The sequence below is a fragment of the Atractosteus spatula genome, chromosome 12, assembly GCF_055471065.1.
Source record: "Atractosteus spatula isolate fAtrSpa1 chromosome 12, fAtrSpa1.hap1, whole genome shotgun sequence".
Lineage (NCBI taxonomy): Eukaryota > Metazoa > Chordata > Actinopteri > Semionotiformes > Lepisosteidae > Atractosteus > Atractosteus spatula.
In genome coordinates, this window is record NC_142717.1 from 38221208 (window position 1) to 38247761 (window position 26554).

General features: G+C 45.4%; 1 protein-coding gene across 2 annotated transcripts; it reads left to right on the forward strand.

Annotated features, from left to right (window-relative positions):
• The first annotated feature begins 810 nt into the window (after nt 1-810).
• On the forward strand, nt 811-10429 carry znf706 (zinc finger protein 706). Of its 2 annotated transcripts, XM_088929015.1 has the most exons (4): nt 817-1071; nt 4204-4352; nt 7682-7761; nt 8848-10429. In XM_088929015.1, exons 2-4 carry the CDS (start codon nt 4218-4220, stop codon nt 9020-9022), a joined length of 390 nt encoding a protein of 129 aa, XP_088785141.1. In that variant the 5' UTR covers nt 817-1071; nt 4204-4217; the 3' UTR covers nt 9023-10429. The 2 variants fall into 2 exon arrangements, with proteins under 2 accessions (XP_088785142.1, XP_088785141.1); XM_088929016.1 differs by lacking the exon at nt 7682-7761 and having other exon boundaries at nt 811-1071.
• The last annotated feature ends 16125 nt before the right edge of the window (nt 10430-26554 follow it).

Below are 26554 nucleotides of genomic sequence, written 5' to 3' on the forward strand. Positions count from 1 at the left end.
TTGGACAGAAGCCCATTGCACTGAAGTGGATCCAGTACTATTTATTCATGATAAAATGATATATTAGGAGACCTTCGTTAGATAAATGGATGCTCTATACGCCTTAAGCCAAGACTTAATACCTGATTTTCTCTTATAGACTGTGCTTTTGAAAGAGTTACACAAAGTTGTTCCTGTAAGTATAGTAACAGTAATGTTTGCGGATACTGTATGTACAATATATCACTAAGCTAGAAGGAGGATATTTTGCATTACGTTGTTTAAAAATGTCTAAGATCATTCTTCTGGACCCCCTGAGTACTCACCAATTTTTTAATATATAGTTTTAATTTTGAACAGTTTGAGCATTTGTTTTTCACTGGGAGGCTGGGTGCTAACCGCCGTGCTGCCCGCTTTAAATATCTGCCTAATTCTTCTTGTCGGATTCACAAACTCAAGAAAACTCACAATCCTTACGATTCTTCTCGCACGCGTATCTATTTCCACAGAAAAACAACTAAGCACCTTTGGCAACAGGCGTGTTGTGCGAGGTCCGGTTATGTTGCAATCGCACCAGACCCGTCCAAATCAGAGCTAAAAATAAAGAGGTACATCAGGATTTAATTTTTTAAAAAAGAGACATGGTGTTTATTTTTTCCACAGCCTCCGTGAACTCCGTAACTGAATCGGAAGGGAGGAGGGTATAATGTATCATAGCTGTGGTCTGCAATTTTGTATCCCGTCTATTTTTTTAATGCAACGCCTTGTCAGGCAGGCAAGTTTGTTACATAACAGCAGGCAGGTTGAGTCTCCTCCTCTCGCCGTCTGAAAGTCTCTTTCTCCTCCTCCTGCTGTGCCTGCAGGAAGAGGCGCTGCCTACATTTCCTCCCGGCTGTAGCTCCTGCTCCGTCAGCCGTCGTGACCGGCTTCGAGTGCGGCGCGCAGCGGGCGGGCGAGGACAGGGGGTCTGCGTGGGAGCACCGGCGTGCGGGCTGTTTCCCCCGGCGAGAGGAGAGAGAGGGGGCTAGAAATATTGGCACTGTAACGCTAAGCCTCCTCGGGTTTCGCTTGTTTTACACTAAAATTGGTGAGGTAAGTGGAGGGATTGTTTTTAAACCAGCGCTATAGCTGGGGGTGGACTGAGACGAACGGCAACAAAGCTGAAGACCTCATAACAACGTAACGTGTTTCAGGGGCAGAAAAATATTTTTTTTTTGCGTGTGGACTTTTATGAACATGTTCATCGGACTTGCATGTTTTATCTTATTAGCTTTACACGAAAAGAGGCTGTCTTTCTTTGTGTTGTTTCCAAACACAAGTTAACTATGCGCTACCGGTGTCGTTTTCTTTACAGATTGAAAGTTAAAAAAAATGCACTAAACTTAAATTGATTTAGAAAAACGCGGGCAACCCTACATCACTTAACCAGCTGTTGACATGACTCTTCGTTTGCATAATTCCAGCTACACTTGACGTTTCTTTTTTTTAATTATTTTGCAATACGCGACTAGGTAAGCTCAGACTGTTAACGGACATTAAACGGGCGTCCTATCAACGAAAGGGGAGTTCATCGGTAGAACACAAGCAATTTAAAAAGCCTCGAAAACCACTCTGTAATTACGCATAAATTTACTTGGCCCTTTAGGTTGTTTTAGTCATAGGATTTAATTTGCGACAAAGAGGTTGCTGTACATGTAAATACAGAACTGTCGCTGTAAATGTAGAAGTGATTTTTAATAAAATAATCTCCCACCAGTTGGTAACTGAGCCACTTCCTTATTTACTGCTAATGAACGATAAAAAAAAATAAATTTCGACGTGCTTATCTTTCTCTGAACTATTTAGGGATATAGTTGCATGCATGTGCAAAGCGTGGCCGTTGCCTCCTGATGACCTTTCTAGAAAGTGCTTCCTTCGTCAACGGCAAATGACTCGCGAGTATAGAGTTTTCTTCTCTGCACGGGTTCGTGAAATGGCTTACTCGCACTGTGTGTTAGCAGGTAGTGCCTCAAAACACTCCGTAGTCATGCATTTTTTAATTTGCACCCGACCGGTCTTCGCAGCATAAGATTTAAAATAACGTGTTGAGGTACAGGGCCGAGTTTTTCTGCTCAATAAAAGTGAGGTGGCTCGTAAAATGCTGTTTTAGTTTCCAAACTAGAACATAATTCAGAAGGATTAGGTTGTATAGCGCGGATCTATAGTGTAGTTTCTCAGTGCTTGACAAAAACACAGTAAATACGGTAGCAGGTGTAATGCAGCCCATTGTATTTTAAGTGCTTAATATTGAGCGTGTGTTTACTAACACACTTGTTCAGTTTTATTTTTGTACATTGCCATCGTTCTTCAGCTTTTCCGTTTCCTTCCGCACAGCACTACTGTGTTGAAAACCGGACTGTTAAATGACCTAATTCGTATGTCAATTATATCATTTTTTGTTCCTTCGTTCCCTCCTGGGATATTTCAGAGATTAATTGCTTATAATAGCGTGTGCCCTAAATTGTTGTTACTAACCCACTTATAACGCTTGCTCTACCAGTGCATGCGAAATGAATCATCAGAACTCCTCTGGTCAGATGCCCTCTATTTCTAATCTATTTTCAAGACTTTATGCTTGCCTCGTGGTGCCCAGTAGTAGCCCGATCAATACTGTGATTATTTATCCCCTGCCGTGATAAGGCACTTAATTAACTGATGATGGAGGTATGAAACGATGGAGGGGGTAACATCTATCTGATCTGTTAGCTATTAGCAGCCAAACAAGCCACATGGGTAAATGATCCTCCTCTTATTTTTAAGCGTCCTGGTGTCCCTAAAATAAACTCGTTTTTAGATAAAAGCCGTTGCGCAGAAGGAAGTTTGTGCTGCAAGGTCCTGCTGATGCTGTGGGCCGATCTTTTTTGACTTTATTTCTGACACGAATGTTTTCACTTTCTTACAATGAATATTCTTACATAGTGAAGATTTTTAAATAGGCACCCTGCTTCGTATGTTTTGTTTTTTTCCGGTTTGTCTCCACTGTGGTGACTCTCGAAAGCCTCTGTATGAGGGTTCTTTTTACAGCTGTGGTCACATTGGCGGAGTAGAAGTATTCAAAATTAAATCCAGCGGTCTCAAAGGGGAGTTGGGAAAAGTATATTCATTCAGCGCCCCTTACCATCACTCTCAGAAGCCATGATGGGGAATTCATTGAGTCATTTCTCAAGCTGATATAGCAACACCTCCCCATTGCTCAGCAAACTGCTCTCTTTAATGTGTCGTGGCTCCCAAGAAGCTTGTTAAACACGTGGCTCTTTAACTCGAGTCCCTGTAGCACCTTGGAGTAATCAGTCTTTTTCTGTCATCTCCTGTTTAAATCACTTGAACCCTGCCTGTCGTGGAAGAGGCATTTCATCTTCCAAAGCACCGTAGAATATGTAACCTGTCACTGTTTTTTATGAGTTTCTAATTGCCAGTTATTTATTGTTCTAGCGCCCCCCGTAGGGAACAGTGAGCCATGTGTTTTGAACCCCACAGTCCAGCCCGCTGTACTTCGGGGAGTGACGAAGCGTAGGTACGGTCTCTCCACCTGCCTGCCTTCACGCCACTTGGCTTTTATCGCGTCGCACGTTCTCGCAGGAGGAGGGATCGCGCGTCGCTTTTCGCAAACGCTGCCCGCGTGAGCACAGAAGGCCACAGGGGGCGCTGTGTCCCCGACAGAGCCTTGACCTCCGCTCGGCCTCCCTTTCCTAACGCGGGCGTGTGAAGGAGGCCTTGCAGCCGCACATCCCAGCGGCCTCAGCAGGCACCAGCTCTCTGGAGATGGGCAGTTCCTTCTTGCCCTTCTCTTGAGAGGCAGGCCGTGGGGACTTCTCGGAGACGAGACGTGGTGTTTGAAGGGGTGGGCTGCCTGAGTGTAACAGCCTCGGTATCCATTTGCATTTTTCAAATTAACGCCTCTTCTCCCCCCAAAAGCATGTTGGTCTAAATGTTGATTTAAAACCCACACAGCCGACTGCTGTCGCTCTGCTGACTGTTGACCTGAAGCTCCGAGCCTGGAGAGCTTAGGGAGGGCATCCATTTGGCCGGTGATCGTGTCCGACAGCACCGGGCACTTGTACCCACATCCTCTGGGTGCGCTTCACTGGTGCGGCGCCACGGCAGTGCAGCCACCCAGAACTGAATGCCTCGTCTTCCTCTGCCCCCCCCCCCCCCCCACCCCGCTGACTATCCATTCTGTCCTAGGTGGCCCGGCAGCCATGGCCCGTGGGCATCAGAAGATTCAGTCCCAGCAGAAGAACGCGAAGAAGCAGGCGGAGCAGAAGAAGAAGCAGGGGCACGACCAGAAGGCTGCGGCCAAGGCTGCCCTAGTGTTCACCTGCGCTGTCTGTAGGGTAAGAGCCCAGGCTGCCCTAGTGTTCACATGCGCTGTCTGTGGGGTGAGAGCCCAGGCTGCCCTAGTGTTCACCTGCGCTGTCTGTGGGGTGAGAGCCCAGGCTGCCCTAGTGTTCACCTGCGCTGTCTGTGGGGTAAGAGCCCAGGCTGCCCTAGTGTTCACCTGCGCTGTCTGTGGGGTGAGAGCCCAGGCTGCCCTAGTGTTCACCTGCGCTGTCTGTGGGGTGAGAGCCCAGGCTGCCCTAGTGTTCACCTGCGCTGTCTGTGGGGTGAGAGCCCAGGCTGCCCTAGTGTTCACCTGCGCTGTCTGTGGGGTGAGAGCCCAGGCTGCCCTAGTGTTCACCTGCGCTGTCTGTGGGGTGAGAGCCCAGGCTGCCCTAGTGTTCACCTGCGCTGTCTGTGGGGTGAGAGCCCAGGCTGCCCTAGTGTTCACCTGCGCTGCCTGTAGGGTGAGAGCCCAGGCTGCCCTAGTGTTCACCTGCGCTGTCTGTAGGGTGAGAGCCCAGGCTGCCCTAGTGTTCACCTGCGCTGTCTGTAGGGTGAGAGCCCAGGCTGCCCTAGTGTTCACCTCCGCTGTCTGTGGGGTGAGAGCCCAGGCTGCCCTAGTGTTCACCTGCGCTGTCTGTGGGGTGAGAGCCCAGGCTGCCCTAGTGTTCACCTGCGCTGTCTGTAGGGTGAGAGCCCAGGCTGCCCTAGTGTTCACCTGCGCTGTCTGTGGGGTGAGAGCCCAGGCTGCCCTAGTGTTCACCTGCGCTGTCTGTGGGGTGAGAGCCCAGGCTGCCCTAGTGTTCACCTGCGCTGTCTGTGGGGTGAGAGCCCAGGCTGCCCTAGTGTTCACCTGCGCTGTCTGTGGGGTGAGAGCCCAGGCTGCCCTAGTGTTCACCTGCGCTGTCTGTAGGGTGAGAGCCCAGGCTGCCCTAGTGTTCACCTGCGCTGTCTGTGGGGTGAGAGCCCAGGCTGCCCTAGTGTTCACCTGCGCTGTCTGTGGGGTGAGAGCCCAGGCTGCCCTAGTGTTCACCTGCGCTGCCTGTGGGGTGAGAGCCCAGGCTGCCCTAGTGTTCACCTGCGCTGCCTGTGGGGTGAGAGCCCAGGCTGCCCTAGTGTTCACCTGCGCTGCCTGTGGGGTGAGAGCCCAGGCTGCCCTAGTGTTCACCTGCGCTGTCTGTGGGGTGAGAGCCCAGGCTGCCCTAGTGTTCACCTGCGCTGTCTGTAGGGTGAGAGCCCAGGCTGCCCTAGTGTTCACCTGCGCTGTCTGTAGGGTAAGAGCCCAGGCTGCCCTAGTGTTCACCTGCGCTGTCTGTGGGGTGAGAGCCCAGACTGCCCTAGTGTTCACCTGCGCTGTCTGTGGGGTGAGAGCCCAGGCTGCCCTAGTGTTCACCTCCGCTGTCTGTGGGGTGAGAGCCCAGGCTGCCCTAGTGTTCACCTGCGCTGTCTGTGGGGTGAGAGCCCAGGCTGCCCTAGTGTTCACCTGCGCTGTCTGTGGGGTGAGAGCCCAGGCTGCCCTAGTGTTCACCTGCGCTGTCTGTGGGGTGAGAGCCCAGGCTGCCCTAGTGTTCACCTGCGCTGCCTGTAGGGTGAGAGCCCAGGCTGCCCTAGTGTTCACCTGCGCTGTCTGTGGGGTGAGAGCCCAGGCTGCCCTAGTGTTCACCTGCGCTGTCTGTGGGGTGAGAGCTCAGGCTGCCCTAGTGTTCACCTGCGCTGTCTGTGGGGTGAGAGCCCAGGCTGCCCTAGTGTTCACCTGCGCTGTCTGTAGGGTGAGAGCCCAGGCTGCCCTAGTGTTCACCTGCGCTGTCTGTAGGGTGAGAGCCCAGGCTGCCCTAGTGTTCACCTGCGCTGTCTGTAGGGTAAGAGCCCAGGCTGCCCTAGTGTTCACCTCCGCTGTCTGTGGGGTGAGAGCCCAGGCTGCCCTAGTGTTCACCTGCGCTGTCTGTGGGGTGAGAGCCCAGGCTGCCCTAGTGTTCACCTGCGCTGTCTGTGGGGTGAGAGCCCAGGCTGCCCTAGTGTTCACCTGCGCTGTCTGTGGGGTGAGAGCCCAGGCTGCCCTAGTGTTCACCTGCGCTGTCTGTGGGGTGAGAGCCCAGGCTGCCCTAGTGTTCACCTGCGCTGTCTGTGGGGTGAGAGCCCAGGCTGCCCTAGTGTTCACCTGCGCTGTCTGTGGGGTGAGAGCCCAGGCTGCCCTAGTGTTCACCTGCGCTGTCTGTAGGGTGAGAGCCCAGACTGCCCTAGTGTTCACCTGCGCTGTCTGTGGGGTGAGAGCCCAGGCTGCCTAGGGTAAGGCTGAGAAGGCAGAAAACGTCACTTGTTTGACACTGTAGGTATCTTCTTTCTGAGTCTTAAGGAGGGGCCCCGGTTTCAGTTTGCCTGAAAGTCACAGTGGTAAGTGTTGCGTTACAGCTGCTTCCCAGAAATCTCTGAAATCTCCCACCTCTACTGGCATTGACCACGTTTACTCATCTTTTTTTTTTGGATGAGGGGACAGTCAGAAAGACCTACTATATTTAAAAATTCTCACGGGACAGGAAAGCACTGAAGCTCCACTGGAAGGAGAGGAAAGGGGTATGACCGTACTTCCTGGCCGGCTCGTGTACATCCTGGTCATAAGGCCCCCTGGGTCCACTTACAAAAATCAGTGCTTTAGAAAAATCAGTTATTAAATTAAACAGCATCATGGACTATCAGTCCCAGAAGCACAAGCTTGAGAGACGTGGCTATCCGAGAAATTGAGGCTCTTCGAGTTTTTCATTTTTTTAAACCTCACTGGCGTGTGTTGGACAAAGTGCAGTCCAATTCTCCAAAGCTATAGGTTCCGATGACCAGAAAGACAACAAGGACAAAGGATTCTAATGGATTCCTGTTGTCGGGTTCCCACAGAAAATATCTATTTACAAAGGTTGTGCTGTAGATAAAACTGAATGTCATGAACGCTGAGGTCCTGTGCAGTTGGTAGCAGTAGTATTTTGTCTCTTTTAAGGACTAAACCCACATTGGGGAATAAACCCAACACCTGTTTTCATTAAACACTAAACTAGTGAACCATAGCAGAGGCAGTGAAGGACATGAAAATGGTTTGTATCATGAAAAATGCTGATAGTGTTCAGCTAGGAGATGTAGCCAGTAGGGTGGAGTTTATTAACAGTGATCAGGGGCGCGTGACCTGTGTCTAATAGGAACATTTTATCGAGTTGTCTGGCCTAGCTTGCGGTTGCTGTGTCCTCACTAACTATTCTGGCAATGACAAGCGCAAAGCACAATGTTTTCATAATACAGCCGTCTTGCTAGTCCAGTTCGGTCCTTTTGTTTAGTTCACGTTATTTTTTTTTCCCTCCAGATCTTATCTCGTAACTCCCATGGAAAGTCTTTAAGTTTATTAAACAAAAGCATATACAGCTCTTTTGAAGACCAAAACAAGTACGTAAGGCCAGTGAATACGTTTTTTACTCTTTTTTTTTTTCCAGTACAGTCCCCAAATGCCTGAGATCCATTTTCCTGTTTTTCTTTTTGTTCTCGGTGCCACAGGGAATATGGTGTGTTTGGAGCAGAAGATCTTCACTGTCTTCAGATAAGAATTTTACAGATTTTAGGAAACTGTTTTTTTATTTCAGAAGTGACAGGGTATAGTGGAAGAATCGTAACAGATTAGACTTCACAAAAGGAGGAATTCTTTTATCCTGTACTCAATCAATAAACTAGTTCACCCTAAAAGTGGGATGGTTTATGGCAAGTCCAATTGGGGTTGTGTGTAGAAGTGTGTAAATATAAAGGCTTTGTGTAATTGTCTGGGAGTGAATTCACAGGGGTCTGGTGTAGCTGTGTGGATTCCTGTAAGAGTAGTGTCAAATGAATATGTGTGGAAAGATGTCTGTTATGTCTTGTTTATCTTGCACCGTTTGTGAGTTGTGTGCGTGTAGCCCATAGCTAGCTAGCCAGCAGCCATATCACCCTGCAACTCGCAGCTGGCAGCCCACTGAAGCTCAGCAGGTGTGAGCCTGGTCAGTACCTGGATGGGAGACCTCCTGGAAAAACTAAGGCTGCTGCTGGAAGAGGTGTTAGTGGAGCCAGTAGGAGGCGCTCACCCTGCGGTCTGTGTGGGTGCTAATGCCTCAGTATAGTGATGGAGACACTACACTATAAAAGGGTGCCGTCCTTCAGATGAGACCTGAAGGTCCTGACTCTGTGGTCATTAAAAATCCCAGGGAGTTTCTCAAGAAGAGTAGGGGTGTCACCCGGATGCCCTGGCCAAATCTCCCCCTGACCTTTACTCATGGCCTCCTGATAATCCCCATCTCTGAACGGGCTTCATCACTCTGCTCTCCTCCCCACTGAGAGCTGGTGTGTGTTGAGCGTGCTGGCGCACTGTGGCTCCTGTCACTTCATCCAGGTGGGGGCTGCACACTGAAAAGTATGATTACACAGCGAAGGCATTGTAGTGTTGTGAGGGGCCTTGAGCAGCCTGCCTGCCTTCGCTTACAAGAGGGTGTTCCCTGTCTCTCTCAGACGCAGATGCCCGACCCGAAGACGTTCAAGCAGCACTTCGAGAGCAAGCACCCCAAGGCGCCCATGCCACCTGAGCTCGTGGATGTGCAGGCCTGACCCGGGCGGCCAGGCCGGCGTTTCTCGCAAACGATTCAACGGTCGTGCAGAAGTCGCATCCGATGAACTGTTGACGTGAGACACCACTGTATTTCTTAAGGTCGCTGGCTTGTGTTGAGCGTGTGAATCCGAGCACAAACGAGGGGCATGCTGGAAAAGCCCGGTTTGCTTATAGGAATTCTGAATTGGTTAATTACTCGGCCTTTTTTTCCCCCAGTTTCCCTTCCAAGGAAGCTGAGCTCAAGATTTATGTTTAAAAAAGGTGGCTGGGCAGATCTCTGGTCATAAAATGTATTATTTTTTTGTCAAGAGCTGAGGTGTTTTGGCTGAGCCTCCGATTGTGGAAACCGAGAAGTGTTAAGGTTTTCAAAGTAGAGATGTACAGTATATAGTTGCCCTAGTCTTTCCAAGCAGGTTTTAGGTAGCAGTTTTGAGAATCGTTTTGAAAACTCATGGGTGGACAACCTGGCCCTTAAAAGCAGACAAAATCTTCTGTTTGTATTGGTGGGGTGTACCCAGTAACTGAAATGAGTTTTGTGTAGCATATGGGAGGTATTGCTGTAAAAACATTGTCCTTTTCAGCAGATCATTACTTTTTGGGACACTAAGGACATCCACCACTAGGGGCAGTATTTGCCTGTGAAGGTTCTCTGTGTGTTAACCTTGACCTTCATATGAGCTCTTCAGTTGACTAAGAAATCAGTCCAAAAAAATTCACAATTTAAATAGTATTTACATTATTATTTCGCATTTCATTAAGGATCCAGAATCAGAAAGCTGTAGCAGATCTGTTGTGATGTAGTGTTGAGAAGAATCTATAGTTTCTTCTCAGTTCTGTAGTTTGAACATGAGAAATTTGAGGAATCGTGTATAACTTTTTCATTTTTTTGGGGCTCTTCATTTTGTGAGAAAATGTCTCTTTGTTTTTCTCTCTGGTCTGATTACGCAAAAAACAACTGTGAAGTTAATGGACAAATGAGCTTGATTGTACATAAGATAATAAAAAATCGATATAACCTTTGGTGTTAGCTTTTCTGTTCTGAAATAAATACATTCATCAGTACTTCATGCACAGAGACTGGAGAAGTCCACCAGACAGTTATTTTGTTTGGCCTGCTCAGATAAATTTTTAAATTTTAATTTAAGGGAAAAAAAATGTTCTTCTCCTGTGTAGTGCTGCTTGATAAGGGTTTGTGAGCTTGTGGGTTCATTTAAAGACAGTTGTCTGTAGATGAGTCCCAAAAGACTGACAGGCATGTTTCATCACTGAGCTGCTGTATGCTTGGACCCAAGGAGGTACTAGGGTAATTCATATGCTGTACCTGTTTATACATAAATATTTTGTCTACTGTAATTTTGGAACCACTGGTGCATAGCATTGTGTTCTTTTGGCTAAACTGGTAAACAATGACATTTTTACACCTGTAATTATACCCGTGCCCCAATTATGTAATATAACATTTTAATAAAGTATAATTTTGGTTAATTTCTTAGTGTGTTGTTTTGTGATGCGTTCCCTTCACTGAACTCTAAATTGAGAATTGTAGTTCCAAGCAAACAAAAATGTTTTTTTCCCCCGTTTTCATTTTTAGTCTTGCCTATTGTACATCGATCTTCTTTCCATGTAGAATAATTTCATTTTTCTGTTTACTCGAATTTTCCTCAGGAATAATTGGCGATTCAGAGTTTTAAAAAAGACAACCGGTTCCAACAGTCCCTTGACGAAACTGTGCTTTAAGACCCTTAAGTCCAAGTTATTTCCTGGGAGCGACTCAAGGAGGGATAAGTTACGTGGTAGCGGATAAGAATAGTCGCTTATCTAGCATGGAGAAATCAATGGTGTGGTCTACGGTACATGGAAAGTTATCCAGGGAAGAGTAACCACACATGTTGGGCTCAAGGGAGAGTCCTACACTGCCAGACTGTGAAGGAACTGGAGACTTTCAAGTCATGGACAGAAAAGACTGCAAGATGACCTGATACAAGCATTCAGAAACCTCATGGGTACTGACAAAGGGCACCCAGCAGCTTCCTTCTGAACGAAGGGTGAGACACAAACCAGAGAGCATGAGCAGAAGCTGCACAAAGTGCTTTTAAAACGGGAGCAACTTGTGTGCCCAAAGGCCGGTGGGAGTTTTGGGGCAACTTAGCCGGCCATGTTGTTAAAACAGACAGAAATGTCTGGGATCAATTAACTGCTAACTTTAAAATGAGCTAGAATGGCCTCCTCTTGTCCGATGGAGGGTGTCATACACATACAGGGTATATGGTGCCATAGAAAGGGCTTTGGCGTCCCCACACCGGTGTGCCCGCCCACAGGAGCTCCTGCATAAGGGGAGTCTGGGGTTAGACTAGGAGATCCTGCAGGAAAGATTGAGTTGCACTGTAGAAACAGTGAATGGGGAAACAATGGCAAAAGACTAAGAGAAGAAGAGGTGTCCGCCTTTGCAGGAGTATAGGTTATAATGACGAATGTTGTATACTGCGACTTCAGCTGGCTTGGTCAGGGGTTCAAATCCCACAAGCAACTGTCATACCCTTGAGCAAGGTGCTTCACTGTTTTGCTCCACTGTTCTACTGTATATATAATAATTCTATAGATTATTGTAAACCAGACATTTTAATTAACGTCTCGTTAAGCCATTAAAAAGTATTTTTCCTGAGAATCTGATTTCCTGCAATCTTTTTCTGCTGACACTCTGACTATTTCTGTGCTAGTTCAAAAAGAGACTGGGGCCCAGCAAGACTTTTAGAGGCAGCTTTGTCTCATTATCTCTCATAAAATATCCTTTTCTCAGCTCGTAGGTCCGCCCTGCCATAAAAGATTGTGCCACCGGAGAGAAATGGGAAAAATAATGGAAATGAAAGCAAATAATGGAAAGGAAGGCGGTGCTTGTTCAGTCAAATTCTGTAGTTTTGTGCTTTTGTGCTGTCGTTTGTGTACCACTGGTACAAAATGCTGTATGCAATGATAGGTGTCAAAAATATTGCACAAAGGTGTAACTGCACCAACAGGAAAGTAATGTTACAAAATAGTTTCCACTTGTTTTCTTTTTGCATTCAGCTTTTTTTTTCCCAGATAATGTAATAACCAACAGGAATTGATCTCAAATTCATATTCAGGCTTAGCTGAAAGGGCTGTCCCATGAATGCAGCAGTATAAAGCATGTGTTCTCTACTCTACAGGACATGCAGCAATTAAATAAGAATTAAAACCGATCTTCACCTTCTTCTGGAAAACCGCCACTGGTGTCAACAGAGCATTGTTGGCCCTCAGTCATACGGACACTGAGAGTCAAGTGGCTGGAGGTGGGTCAGTCCTGGGATCGTTCTTGTTTCATTTGCAAACAATGAGTAAATTCGTTTTGACCTTCTGGAAGAGAATATGTGCAGGGTATGTTTATTAAGCCGGTGAAATAACTTTGAAGCGGGTGTCTCAAGCAAGAGGCACGTGGCCACACTTCTCTTTTTCCTGAAACGGTGCTAATACCTGAATTAAACAGGAAGAAAGTTCGTTAACCTGCCGCCAGATGGATGGGCTGGCTCAGTGCAGTGGGGGAGTGTCTGTAGCGCCCCCGGTGTAAATCCAGCAGGGCCTGGCGTGAGCCGTGTGGGGAGATAGTAATGGATTTTGCTTTCCTGTGCCAGCTGGGCGTCGCACTGCTGAGCATCCATTCCTGCTCACAGAAAACGCCCGGGGCTGCCTCCTCCCTTCCGGAGAGACTTGTGATGTCTTGCTCTGAGCAGCTGCAGGTGTGGCGATGTGACAGGCCCGCTCGTTACCAGTGTGCAGTAGAAGCGGAGGGCACTTTCCCTGCTCCTGCTCGATAGGCAGTGCTGGACCTACCTCCTCTGGAGCTGACCTGCGAGCTGCAGTCTCTGACGCAGGAACAGAGCAATCCCAACTCCGATTTTGTGTGATTCTCTTGCGAAGACGGGAGTTTTCCTTTACCGCTAAAAGCAATTAAGCCTCTGGCACTGCTGGGAGTGGCCGGTGTACTCGCAGCTCTTGTGGAGTTGGAGACAGTGATTAGACACCCATCTACTTTCAAGGCAACCTCACTCCAGTGCCCTTCCCTAATTCATCCCCACCTTTTTCATTCCCGTTTCACGGTCATTCATTTAGTTTCTGGTTCTCATTTTTAGAGTTAACATTTTTGTAGGGGTAAAACGTTGTACCAGTAGTACGCAAAAGCAGCTAATGCTTGCATGGATTTTCTAATGCTTCACAGAACTGAATGAATTAACTTCAGCTCTTACACACAGTTAGGTCACACTGTTGACCACTGTTCAGCTTAACGGCAGTCATAAGTCCATAACAAATACAAAATACAAAATGTTACAAATGTATGTAAAAATGCAAAGGCTGCCTCAGTTTGTTTCTCTCTGCACGAGAAGAAATTAAATGTAGTACAACCCTCATACAATGCAAAACCATAAATTCCAGGGGTTTCCTTTTTTTGCAAAGCTTCTGTCAAGTCAAATGTGTATATATAGCTATCTTCTTCGGTTGAGGAAGTCTGGCTTTGTGTTTTTTGGTACTGAGAAGGTCTTATCTTCTGTTTCTCACAACCATACGTGCTTCAGAGGAAGCTGTAGAAAATGTAAAACACCAAACATGCAATTATAGGTCTTAAATTTACAAGACTGTAGTTCCTCTTGTTCTGGGGCATCTTGGCCTTAATCTGTGGTCACTAATAAATATGTCAAACAAGGAACAGTGATCTGCCTGTATGAAGTGAAAAGGCAAAACTACTAACAAAAACCTTCAACTATTAGCATCATTATGAGAAGGTACAGCATTAATGGAAGAAATGTATCTTATAGTGTAGATTAAAGAAATACTTCAGGTGGGTAGCTGCGTCAGCATGCGTAGGCTGCAAAGGAACAAGTAATAGGTTTATTCCATGCTGAAAAAAAGAAGAGAGAAAACACAACGTTTTGGCCGTGGAGCCTTCTTCAGGTGTCAAAAGAAAATACTTGAAAATATAAAGAAAATATAATATATATATGAAAATATAAAGAAATACTTGTTATTTTTTTTATTCAAACAATTTAAATTTTTAAAGAAAGCATTTTGTGGTGGTTTTCTTGATATGTGCAACATACCTGTGACTGTAATTGCACGCAAAATGGTTCTGGCTAATAGGTGGTTGATATTTTCCAGGATACCTTTCCCAGTTTTTCACCACATCACCAAAAATCCATTAAAAAAACTAATTAAACATACAAGAACACACAGACCACAGTATTGAGACAAACCTGAACTGAGGTTTCAAGAACCTTTTTTGGAAGGTTGGAAACCTGATTGCATGGCTCTGCATTGCTCAAGGCCTGGGGCCCTTCCTGTGGGCTCATTCATTCCAGCAGGACAATGCATGTCTTCATGCTGGTCATGTACCAACAGCTGATTTGGGAGGTGAGAATGTGTCAGGTAAGTTGATGAGAATGTCCTCACCAGACCTGAGCCCCATTGAACATTTGTGGGGTGATCAGGTAGGACTTGAATCATCTAGGGCTGAGACCAGTGAACAGGCATGTTCTTGTCTAGGATGCACAAGAGGACAGAATGGCACAAGACAGCATCCCCAGCCCGGTATCATACAGGAAGTGTCTCTGATGTAGAGGTTGTATAGATTCCAATGTTGGGCACGCACTCTGTTAGTCTGAGACAGTAGATCCCCTGTTGACCATCACTATTGAAAACAAATGTTCACCTGTCAAACAGAGCTTATCTGTGTCATGTCTGTTCAGTAAAACGTCATTGCATCTGCTACATACACTGCTGACATGTTCATCATGGTAAACGTTAAGAATTGCTTGCAGTTGTCAGTGATACATTTCTTGCGATACATTAGAACCTTATTGGATTTCTTCATGGCCATATCCTACTGTTCAACCGTAATCTAGTACAAAACCCCCAAGATTAATCACAGACATTTGTCTGGTCTTCAGCTGTAGGTTTACAAATGTTACCTTCTTGCAATAAGTTATACATTCCAAATTTATTATAAAATAAAGGGATGCTATTCTTAATACAATTTTCACTTTGCTTTTCGTCTGTTGGTTCAGCGGCTAGAAAATTCCTCTACCCTAAACAGAAGGAATTTTCTGTTGTTCCAGCTCGGGACATCCTATTTCCTGTAAACTGGTGGGAGTTTTATTAGATTTACACCAGCCCATTCAAAAACAAAAGTGTAGGTGGCAGCATAGTTCTTTTCTGCTGCTTGTCTCGAGTTCATTACACATGTGGGCTAAAGGCCTAGATGATAGGCAATGAATATTGATCCTGGTGGGTTTGGATTGGGTCCATGTGCCGGTGGCAAAATTGTACCAGAGGCTCTGTACCGCAGAAGCAGGGATCCATTAAAATTCTGTTCCTCGCTGTGACGTCAGAAAAAAAAAAGAGCATCTGTCCAAGGCAAATTCTAGGCAGGTGAAAACATGCAGCAACGCAAGCAGTCTGTCTGGGCACAGCCTTAAGACTCTAGGAGTCTTTCAAAAGCGAAATACCCATTTCGGATTTCACTGTCTGACACTTCATGGTAGCGACTGCTTGTTTTATCTCCATTAAAAACAAACTGCTTGTTGCAAACGTAGCTGCCACCAGCCAGATGAACCGACAGTTGAAGGGTTAAAGAAATTCAGAACAATCTGGCAGTAGAACCTTTTAATTTTCATTATTCAGAAAGCATTCGGGAAACAAAATAAATATATAATGCAAATGGCCTCAAGTTCAGAAAACCTAGTGGGTGTCATTTATGTAGGATGCGAACATTCTACAGCTGTAATTGCTTACAGCTTCAAAAAGATTAATTTTTATGCTGATTAGGGACAGGTTTCATGAACGTGGCACATCTGATATTTTGAATTTTGCATTAGAACAATTGTGGTCACAAATTATCTCAAATGAGTGCTTTAACCCCTTGCTATAGCAGTTCATTATCCTTCTTATTAAAACAGTTTTTTTACATCAATCTACCAGATTTTACTTTCTTTTGGGAGACAAAACTACAGTACATTGAAGAAGTTCAGTAAAACATTGAAAGGGACCATTTCAGATCATTAGCTTCTTCACGATTCTGCATATTATTCTGATCATTTTTAAAATCAAATCAAGGTTTCCTTGGATTTTGATAATACAATCATAAGTTTGCAAAGGAAAAAAAAGTCCTGTTAATTTTATCATGCCTTTTTAATTCATCATTCAAATGATGATACAAATGGATGAAAAGAATTTCAAAATTAGATAAACGTTAGGAGAGTAAAATACTAATTTTCTCCATTGATATGCATGCATTTATTCCTGAACGTTGTTTTAACTACATTTTTCTTAAAAGCTGGTTATACAGCAAGTCCAAGATGTCAACTTTACTGGTAATTTGTATCCAAAGGCCTTCAGAGCAGAACTCTTTAACATCATAAAACATCACAGTGTAAGGCGTACGGGGCTCTGAAAGCTCAGATTTCCTTTAGAAAGACTGGTGTTGACTCGTTCGCTGAGCTCCTTTTCAAACTCCAGAGAGAAAACGCCGTGTCGATAGGATTCGCGGAACGAAAAATAAAAAACAACAGGCGAAGAACAACTCTGCCGGCACCTCAGTTCCGCGCCCTCCACGCTGACCGTGATTCCTGACTGAGCACCTACAGCGCCTCCTGAAAACGACACGCCTAGAGAAGCAATCCAGCGCTCCGGACTCCACCGGGAATCATTTCAGGAAGACAAAAAAAACAGATCAGCAGCTGGTGCATCAAAAGAAACCGAAGGGGAAACAACGAGGAAAACAGGTTCCATATTCGCTATAGGAGAACAACATAAATGTGTCTTGTACACAGTTTTAAAGGAAGTGGGTTATCACCAGAAGCAGCAGCAGCAAGTACTGTAACATGAGCTCTTGCAGGGTGTCCTGTCGCTAGGCCCCAGTCTCACCCCAGACGAGACAGTCAGAGAGAGGGCAGCTCCGTCTCCAGCAAAGGTCACATGGGCACCCGGCGGTGCAAGACTGAGCAGATCTGTGTGAGCTTTCAGGGGAAACCAGCACCCGCTACTCGGCAGAAAAGGTCGTTTTTCATTTGGCAGAGATGTCTTTTATTGCGGATTTAGCCGTCGATGGCCGTATCTGGATAAGTTCATCCAGCAGACTTCATGTTTGGAAAGGAGTATTTGGGCTCTATTAGGCCAACAGGGTATTTATGTGCGTGTTTACTTTTTTTTTGGTTGGCAAGACATAATACTTTGCATTACATATGCAAGCAGCGACCAGTGGAAAGACGATGTGAGCTTAAGTATCATGTTCTGTGAAGGCCAGAGTTACGTCCTGAAATCTGAAAAAAAAACCCACTGGGAGATGAGAAAAAAATGTATATTGACTTGACATGAAAATAGATTCCTAACTATTGTGGATCCATGCATGGCCCTGCAAAATATGGGGTTGATGCTTTGTGGATGCAGCACAGATGATCTGCAGGAAGAGAATTCCTCAGGAGATGCCTTCAGGGGGAAAAGTTAAGAGGAGCCCAGACATGGTGGGCAAACCCTTGACTGAGCTGGCTCAGCTCCCTTCTGATGTTTCTCTTGCATTTGCACTGTATTGTACAATGAGACAATGCCGATGCCCACACAAACCTGCTGAAAGATAATAATAATAATAATTGTTTACACTTTTATAGCGCTTTTCTGGACACTCCACTCAAAGTGCTTTACAGGTAATGGGGACTCCCCTCCACCACCACCAGTGTGCAGCCCCACCTGGATGATGCGCCGGCAGCCATAGTGCACCAGAACGCTCACCACACAGGAGAGCAGAGTGATGAAGCCAGTTCAGAAATGGGGATTATTAGGAGGCCATGATTGGTAAGGGCCAATGGGAAATATGGCCTGGACACTAGGGTTACACCCTCTACTCTTTTCGAGAAATGCCCTGGGATTTTTAATGACCACAGAGAGTAGGGACCTCGGTTTTACGTCTCATCCAAAAGACAGTGCTTTTTTACAGTATAGTGTCCCCGTCACTATACTGGGGCATTAGGACGCACATGGACCGCAGGGTGAGCGCCCCCCTTCTGGCCCCACTAACACCTCTTCCAGCAGCAACCTTAGTTTTTCCCAGGAGGTCTCCCATCCAGGTACTGACCAGGCTCACACCTGTTGAGTTTCAGTTAGTTGCCAGTTGTGAGTTGCAGGGTGATATGGTTGCTGGCTATATATAAGATAACTGGGCATTGCAAAATTAACACATTGCTGCAAAATCCCAGAGGGTTTATTTGCACTGTTGTTACACTACAATTTCATAGCTGTTAGGAAAACTGTATTGGACTACACTTAATACAGACAGGAAACTACACTAAAGTTGAAATTGGAAACACATCTCTCTCCCTTCCATACAGCTGTACTGGGCAAGGAGCAGCTAGCATCTTAAGGGGAGAGTACCATACTCTTGAGAGAGCACTGTAACACTCCACACTGGTGTTACCTAGGCTGGTCCCCTGCCTGTACACAAGACACATGACTGATGTGTTTTGACAGCTATACCAGTTGAAGGTCAAACCACATGAAGAAGTCATATTAGTTAAAAAATATTTTATTATTACCTGCAGTTCATTGTTGGGCTTCATTTTCCACTCTTAGTCTCACAACCTGACCATTCTGTTGAATTCGGCCGTCTATGGTTGATCCCTGACCCTAAATCTACCAGTGTCCCATTGGCCAAACTGCTGTATGTGCCCCATTCCAAGTCCATCCGTTCTCAGGTTGCGTGAGGACTGTTTGCAAAATCACTCTTCTTCTGACGTGTTTAAACTTTATTTTCCTAGTCGGCTATCATGTAATTATTATGTACCTCTTATTTGAATATCATATTTGAATCTCGGGCGTTGATAGGTTACCTATCTGAAACAGTTGACATTTGTGTTTTTATATAGTCTCTTTGGATCCCAATTATTGCCTCATCTAGAAATTTAATAGAGCTTACTCGGTGGAATTAAAATTAAAATCAGTTCCGTTTGCACTTACAGGTTATTGCGTAGATGTATCTGAAACAACATAATTATTTGAACAAATCAAGAATGTTCTACATCCAGCAACGATGTGAGGCAATTGCGTCAGTCAAATCATACTCAAAATACAAGCTTTATTTGAGCTTTATCGCTTTCTGTATCCCGAAGTGGGGATGTTGTTCCGTGTTTACTGTGTTATGGCCAGAATAAACAAGAATGATATATAAAACACAACAACTTTCATTCAAAACAGCAGGTCAGTAATTCAAAAACTGTGAATATCTATTTCTAACGAGCAGCTGAATGAAACCATGGAAAACGTGCCATTTCCGGGAGAAATGTGCGTCTTGCCAATGGAGGCTGGCTGAACGGCAAGCTACTAGCTTCTACTCTCCCGCAAAACCAGGTAGGGACTGTCGTTAGGTTATTCAAGACAAAACGGTCAATGGCCAGGAAGAGATGTCGCCGCTAGGCATGGCTCTTACAAGTGTTATAAATAGCATTTGTTGACTGCGGGGCTGTTTCCTGAAGGGAAATGTGCACCACCGCTCATTGCTATTCATAGCCTCAGTATCCTCTTCGCACTCGGCTTCTCAGAGACCCAGTTCGGAGTCCCAGGCAGGCCGCCGATTGCCCGTTGTCTTCCGGGGTCGAGCCCTGGTGACGGCGGGGCGCGTCGATTTCAAGCCCCCGGCTACAGGGCCGATTTCGAGAGGCCAGCCGAAAATCGCTTTAAAATGTCACCTGTGACGATGTATCCCCTCCATAAACAACAACGTCATCAAAGAGAATTACAATCATGAACCAATACACCCCCCCTTCAGACTGGAGAATGCTCCAGGCGTAAAGAAATGTTTAGCTTTTATGAAATCTGAAACCATGTACACAGGTTTCAAGTGTAAACCTGACTACAGGTGTCTGGGGATTAAAGGCGAGAGTTAAAAGGCTCGTTGAAGTTGATTTTTTTTTTTAATCGGAAGGGAAGCTGTCGGATAACAAACTGGAAGGATGAGACATGAGTGAGAGTGAAACATCGCCCAGCGCACGCTTGAACAAATCTCCAGTAAAAACAGGGCGAGACCTCTGTGTTTTTTAAGGTCATTCACAGCTGAGATGTCGCCTGATAGCCTGAGAGAGATGCGCTTAAGTGTTACAACATAACTCAGTACAGCGAGTAAGCGAAGATAAACCACAATGGGGAAAAAAAACTGATTTCTTTCTAGCAAATCCCTAGCCAACTCGTTAATCGAAGAAGAAACGTTTCGCATCTTGGTCCGTGATAAGCGTCTTAACTAGGGAATGTGTGTTGTCTGATTAAACACACCTTGAGGCCTTGATTAAATATTAGACGGGTTTCTTCTTTGGAACCTTTACGTGCTTCGCGTTCATGTAAATATTTTGTGTGAAAGCGGCATATTTCATAAGAAGTACTTTCCTAAACAAAAAAAAAAGTCCCGCTAGACTGCGATTGCACTTAGTACTTGCAGATTGGCTCGTTATAAAACTGGAGGAAGATATATATCTTAAATGAGTCAAAGATGTTAATATTGGAATAAGTGAGAATGAATGACAAATACTCTACAAAGGGTTTCCAAATATTTGAATGGAATTGTTGAATGAAGTTGAACAGGTTATTATAATGTTGCTTTTGTATTTTCCCATAGATATCAAAAGGCTGCACAGTAAATAACATTACAACTGTATAGGTATTACCCACACCTTCGTAACATGATCAGAGCTATATGACACCAGTCTTATTCATACGCGAGTCATTATACAACTCCATTAGAATCTCCAGCCTCCCCCGAAATGGCTTTCAGATGAGAAGTGCTGTACAGTTCTGGTGAATACTAGGATTTATCGATGAGTAGGCATGACTAAGATTAGTACAAAGTAAACTGTTCTGCTGATTGTCCATAACACATTGTAATGTGTTTTGTGGTTCTGGCTGTATTGCTGATAGAAACATCAGGTTTCAGGCAGGCTTTAGAATAGAATAAGAATAAGATCACTTTATTGGCCATATACAATGTTTTGTACTGGGAATTTGTCTTTTCACATACCCCAACTTGCTCTCCACAAGACACACAGACAGGGAGAGCAGCTTGGGGTCAGAGCGCAGGGTCAGCCATTGTACAGCGCCCCTGGAGCAGTTGGGGTTAAGGGCCTTGCTCAGGGGCCCAACAGAGTAAGATTCCTCTGCTGGTCGCAGGATACGAACTGGCAACTTGCCAGCCACAGGCGCAGATCCTTAGCCACAGAGCCACCACTCCGTGTCTGGTTATGTTTGGATACTGTGTGGCATGTAATTCCCAGGAAGTCAACGTTTCCCTTTTTCTTTTAATTTCCTAACTTAAAGCTTCATTCAAATTTGGATTCTTCTTGCCAGAGCTTAGTGCATTCATTACAGGCTAGAGGCTCTTACGGCACTTACTCTGTGTATGAGGAATCCATTCATTCAGACTCCCAGCGGAAAGAGTGCTTACTATATGCATGTGAACCTGGTTTCAAGCAGGTTTGGATTTTTAATCCAACTCCCATTCAAAAGTCCATTTTTGCAGTTCGCACTGGATTGAATTTATTAGGCTGAATGGAACTAAAGAAGCAGCAAAAGGACACTTAGTGTATTTCTAACTCCATCTACTCTGTTGGGCGGTGTGGTGTCACTGTGGCGAAGGATCTGTGCCTGTGGCTGGAAGGTTGCTGGTTGAAATCCCGCGGCTGGCAGAGGAATCTTACTCTGTCGGGCCCCTGAGCAAGGCCCTTACTCCAGCTGCTCCAGGGGCGCTGTATAAATGGCTGACCCTGCGCTCTGACCCCAAAAGCTTTTCTCTCTCCCTGTCTGTGTGTCTCATGGAGAGGTAGTTGGGGTCTGCGAAAAGACAAATTCCTAATGCAAGAAATTGTATATGGCCAATAAAGTGATCTTCTCTTAGCAGATGTGCTCAAGGAAACAAGAGATGTTATTCAGAAGCTATTGACACAACACTGTCATCAGTAACAAGCTACGTGTTTATGTTTTACAGAATCCGGTAGTTTGTAGACGTGTATTATGTGTATTATGATTTTCTGTTGTTGTTTTTTTTTTAAGGGGGATTCTCATACTTGGTTCCTGTAATACGTCTCATCATGTAACTGTACCTGTAAGGAAGTGAATCTTTTGTGGAATCATCTGTAAAAGACATTAAGGAAAATTCCATGTGTGACTTGTTTAGAACATCATGAGGTTGCTTAATCGATTGATCAGGCGAGAACAAAACCAGGAAGAGCCCTGTTTGAAGTCACCTAACCTAATGTTTAACGATTGTGGTGATGGAACCTACTGTAGGCCTAAGGCAAAGAAGGTTCACATGAGGATAATTCACATAGCATCTAAGTTTAAAATAGCCTACAGCTCACTTTATTGAGCAAGCCCCAAATGAATGAATGAATGAATGAATGAAAGGATGCAGGCTTAGGATTTCCTCATGGTGCCATTCCTACAGTCTGCAGCAGAAAGGAATAGGGAATCTTGAAGGCTACCTTGAACATAGAGGAGAGAGGGGTGGTCTTGCAATGGAAGTCTCATCTCCTCTCCTTCTGTGGAAGATCTGCCGGTCAGGTAAGACTGCCCAGAAATGCAATGCTTGTCTCCTGTGCAAATTGAGCTCTTTACTTTAAGCTTTCACCAGGTGTTCTCAAAAACGGCATTCAGCATTTAAACCAAGAGACAGTGCAGAACCCTGGTAAAAGATGCCTTTCTTCAGCACTAAGAGATGGAAGTAAAGTGTAACGCACTTTAAGGGTGTCGGTCAAAGCTGCTCCCTGTTCATTCTGTCAGAAAACAGAGGCAGAATCTGTAGGCTGCCGCAGCCAAGGCAATGCAAATCAAATGAATTCAACTCTTTTTTTGGCAAAAGGACAGCAAGCGGCACCCGGAACTCGAGTCAGCTCGTCTAAGTGAAGTATGATCCCACTGCACTACAGTGCATCTTTAAGAAATATTGTTTAAACGTGCGCAGAATCAATACTGCATTATATTTTTCATTGTATTATACCAGTGTCTCCTTGAGTGCAGGAATACTTTCTCAAAGGCCAAAGTGCATTTGAAAATGCAAGTGGTGTTTGTACAACGATTTAAAAAACGATCAGGTCGGATCCTCACAATGGTTTGGGTGGCTTGGCCATAGTGCCTTCCTGCCGGCCACTCAGTTGTGCTTCAGACAGGCGAGAGCTGGAAACAGGTAGGCGAGTGTGCATGCGTCTGTGTACCAGTATGTGCGTGTGTGCGTACCTGTGTGCATGTGTGTGCTTACCGGCATGCGTGAGTGTGCTTACCGGTGTGTGTGTGTGTGTGTGTGTGTGTGTGTGTGTGTGTGTGTGTGTGTGTGTGTGTGTGTGCATACTGGTGTGCGTGAAGCAGTGTGCATGTGTGTGCTTATCGGTGTGCAGTTGTGTGCGGAGCAGTGTGTGTCCCCTGCAGTGGGTGGGAATCCTGTCTCTGGGGTGGCCTCACCTTGCCCAGCTCGCCCTGACTCTCTTGGGTGAAGCGGGTGTTGAGGCTGGAGATGTGGGTATTTGCAAGGCCTTTCCAGCTGAGTTTACCCCATGGCTTCCAGCAGCCTGACAGATCAGCTAACGAGGCCTCCAGGGGTATTCCGACAGTGGCTTTGCAAGGAAGGGTGCTGCTGATCTCCCATATTATTTTTACAAACTGTTTTTACTGTTGTGTTTTTGATCTCCAAGAATATCTTTAAGCTTTTTTTTAAATGTTGCCAGATCAAATATATATATATTTAAAAATGACTTTATGACAAATTAATAATGTTTGAACAGTGTTGATTGACTGTTAGAAAACTCATGTTGATTTCACAAATGTATAGTTTAAAAGAAGGACTGAAAAGACAGAAAGAAACACCAATTCTTTCAGGAACATGTTATATACTGTTTAATCCTGTTTAATCCTTATTGTTGACTGGTGACGATGAGGGGGTCAAATCTACAGACAGGTACAGTAACCCATGTTCTGAGAATTAGAGAAGACGAGTGTTATTTAGTGCAAAAATAACATTTTCACTTTGACTTTAAGGGTTGTTTGTCTCTCTTGTCCGCTACTGTTGTTTCACAAACACCCATATTAGTTTAACTTTCCATAAAGACCTGATCCAAGGCTGAATCGGTACATGTCTGTGGGAACCAATTGCTATTAATGTAGTTCTTGATTTGCTACAGCGTGACGTGCAACAGAAACTGATTTATGGACCAGTCTTTACTTCATATGTTACTAATCAGTGGCAACATGTCTTAATTATGTCTTAATTTATATGATTAACATGAGAAGCAGACGGTGCTTTGAATATTTCCTCCCAGCTTCTTGAGGTAGAATCGTACTTTTGAAGAGCATTGATTCCTTTAACAGAATAAATGTCAGTGGAAATGTCAGGGTCTTTATCTTTGTGAGATTTTGAAGACACCTGGGAAAAGCTTTATTGAAAACTTTCACTGTTTGTGACCTTGCTGAAGTGAAAACCCAGCGCTGAAATCTGTTCAATCCCATGTCGTCAGTGTTCATAAAGAAACCGTAAATCATTCAAGCCATTCAGCGCCTTCGGAGTGATCACTGTGGGCCTTTTTAAAGCAGGTGGAGGTGCTCTGCAGGTCTGAATACATTAATAAGATGCAACCTTGAGCGATGTGTGAGGAACAGAAGGTAAGAAAGAAATTCAGTTACGTATTGGGCTGGAGTGCCGTCTTTTGTTTAAAAGTGTGTACTGTCTTCATCTTTCATTAGTCACGGTCTTTCTGAAGCTAAACTCCTTTCTAAGGTTTAAGTGTAATACAGATTATAGTTACTGTTGCACCTAGGCACCAGATATATTCAATATATATACAGCTAATCTTTTATTTTGAAAGCATAATTTGCTTAAATCTCAAGTAGAACCGAGATGATGAAAACCGCAGGCCCTGCTCCGTGCCCAGGCAGCTGCTTTTAGTGTAATTTTAGCCAGGCGTTCAAATCAGAATTTGTAATGGAATCCTGGGCAGTGGGGTTCAGTTTTAAAAGCACTTCTGCAGAGTGTCCGCTTGTGTTCTCTAGTTCATGTTTCACTGCTGATTCTCGTGCACTGCCTTGGAGTGCGTTCCCTCCTAGTCTGTTTTTTTTCTGAACTAGGAAGGTTGGGTTCTTTCATCCAGTCGTGTCAGTGTAGGATTTTCTTTTAACCGATTCAAGAGCAGCAATGTGGTGGCATTAAATAATCTCCTAAAGTAAGTGTGCAAATTAAAACCTTTTCAGATATGCAATATACACGTTTGGAAGTGAAATAAGGAGAAATAAAAAAAAAAACAACATGTCACTGCAACCAAAATTCATCCACCCATTTTCTAACCACATTGTCCATGACAAGGTTGTGGGATGAGTCAGAGTTTATCCTAACAGGCATCAGGCATGTGATGGACAGGATGCCAGTCCGTCCCAGGGCAAAAAGACACGGACACACTCACACCAGGACAGGTTTTTCCAGAAGCCAATTAAAGCTACCCATATGTTTTTGGACTGTGGGAGGAAACCAGAGCACCCAGACAAACCCCCCCCCCCCCCCCCCACACAAACGCAGGGAGAACATACAAACTCCACACAGACAGCACCCCAGGCCAGGGATTAAACCGAGGACCCCAGCCCTGCGCCACCCTGCTGCCGCGTAACTAACTTTTCTGATCCGATCTATGACGCAGCGAGAGATGGCGCTGGAGTCGGCGGCTCCGGCGGGCGGATGAATTGCGTCACCGAGCGCTTCCCACCTCCTCCGGGCGCTGCTTCCTGCTGCCGCGCGCAGGTGTGCGAGCAGCCGGGGAGCCGTGGAGCCGTGGAGCCGTGGGTGTGGCGGGAGCTCTGCCTCGCGGAAGGACTGCGAGCCCCCGAGCAGCGCCGGAGACGGGCGGGGAGCGGAAGCGTGCGGGCTGCTCGGCTTCTCTTTGCCGGACGCGACAGGAAGCGAGCTCCGCATTCACTCGAGCATTTTCATTCATACTTCTCTACATGAGCGGTGGTGCCTTCCTCCTTCCGTATCCCTCTCAATCTTCTCAGAAGCTATTGTTAACCAGTGGAGTCTGGTACTGCAGCGTGAGCCTGTTATCTTCTTAAGTTGCAAAGGAAGAAGTAATAGGTTTATTCCATGCTGAAAAAAAGAAAGAAAACAACGTTTCAGCCGTGGAGCCTTCTTCAGGTGTCAAGGATAAATGGAATAAACCTATTACTTCTTCCTTTGCAGCCTACGCATGCTGACGCAGCTCCCCAGCTGATCTATCTTATTATGTTGTTTCCTATACAGTACATCGTGGGGGTCACTCCTAAACTGCCTCAGTAAATCTGTATTCTTAAAAAGGTGCCAGAGTCTTGAGAATTATATATTTTTTTCCCCCTGGGTTGGTCTGAACACTGACATCTTTTCTTTAGGGACAAGTAAAATGCTGAAAAGAGAAGGAAAAAAACCCCGCAACGTTTCGGCTACGCAGCCCTCTCGGCGTGGGATAAACTTTTACTTGTTCCTTTGCAGCCCACGCATGCTGACGCAGCTGCCCACTTGAATCTTTTCTTCAGGACATTTTAAATAACTTGGGAGTCCTATAGGAGAGG

Coding starts and splice junctions, on each gene's coding strand:
- znf706 (XM_088929015.1), top strand. CDS start 4,218: ATGGCCCGTGGGCATCAGAAGATTCAGTCCCAGCAGAAGAACGCGAAG. Junction 4,353..7,681: donor TCACCTGCGCTGTCTGTAGG/GTAAGAGCCCAG, acceptor TTTTCCCTCCAG/ATCTTATCTCGTAACTCCCA. Junction 7,762..8,847: donor TCTTTTGAAGACCAAAACAA/GTACGTAAGGCC, acceptor TGTCTCTCTCAG/ACGCAGATGCCCGACCCGAA.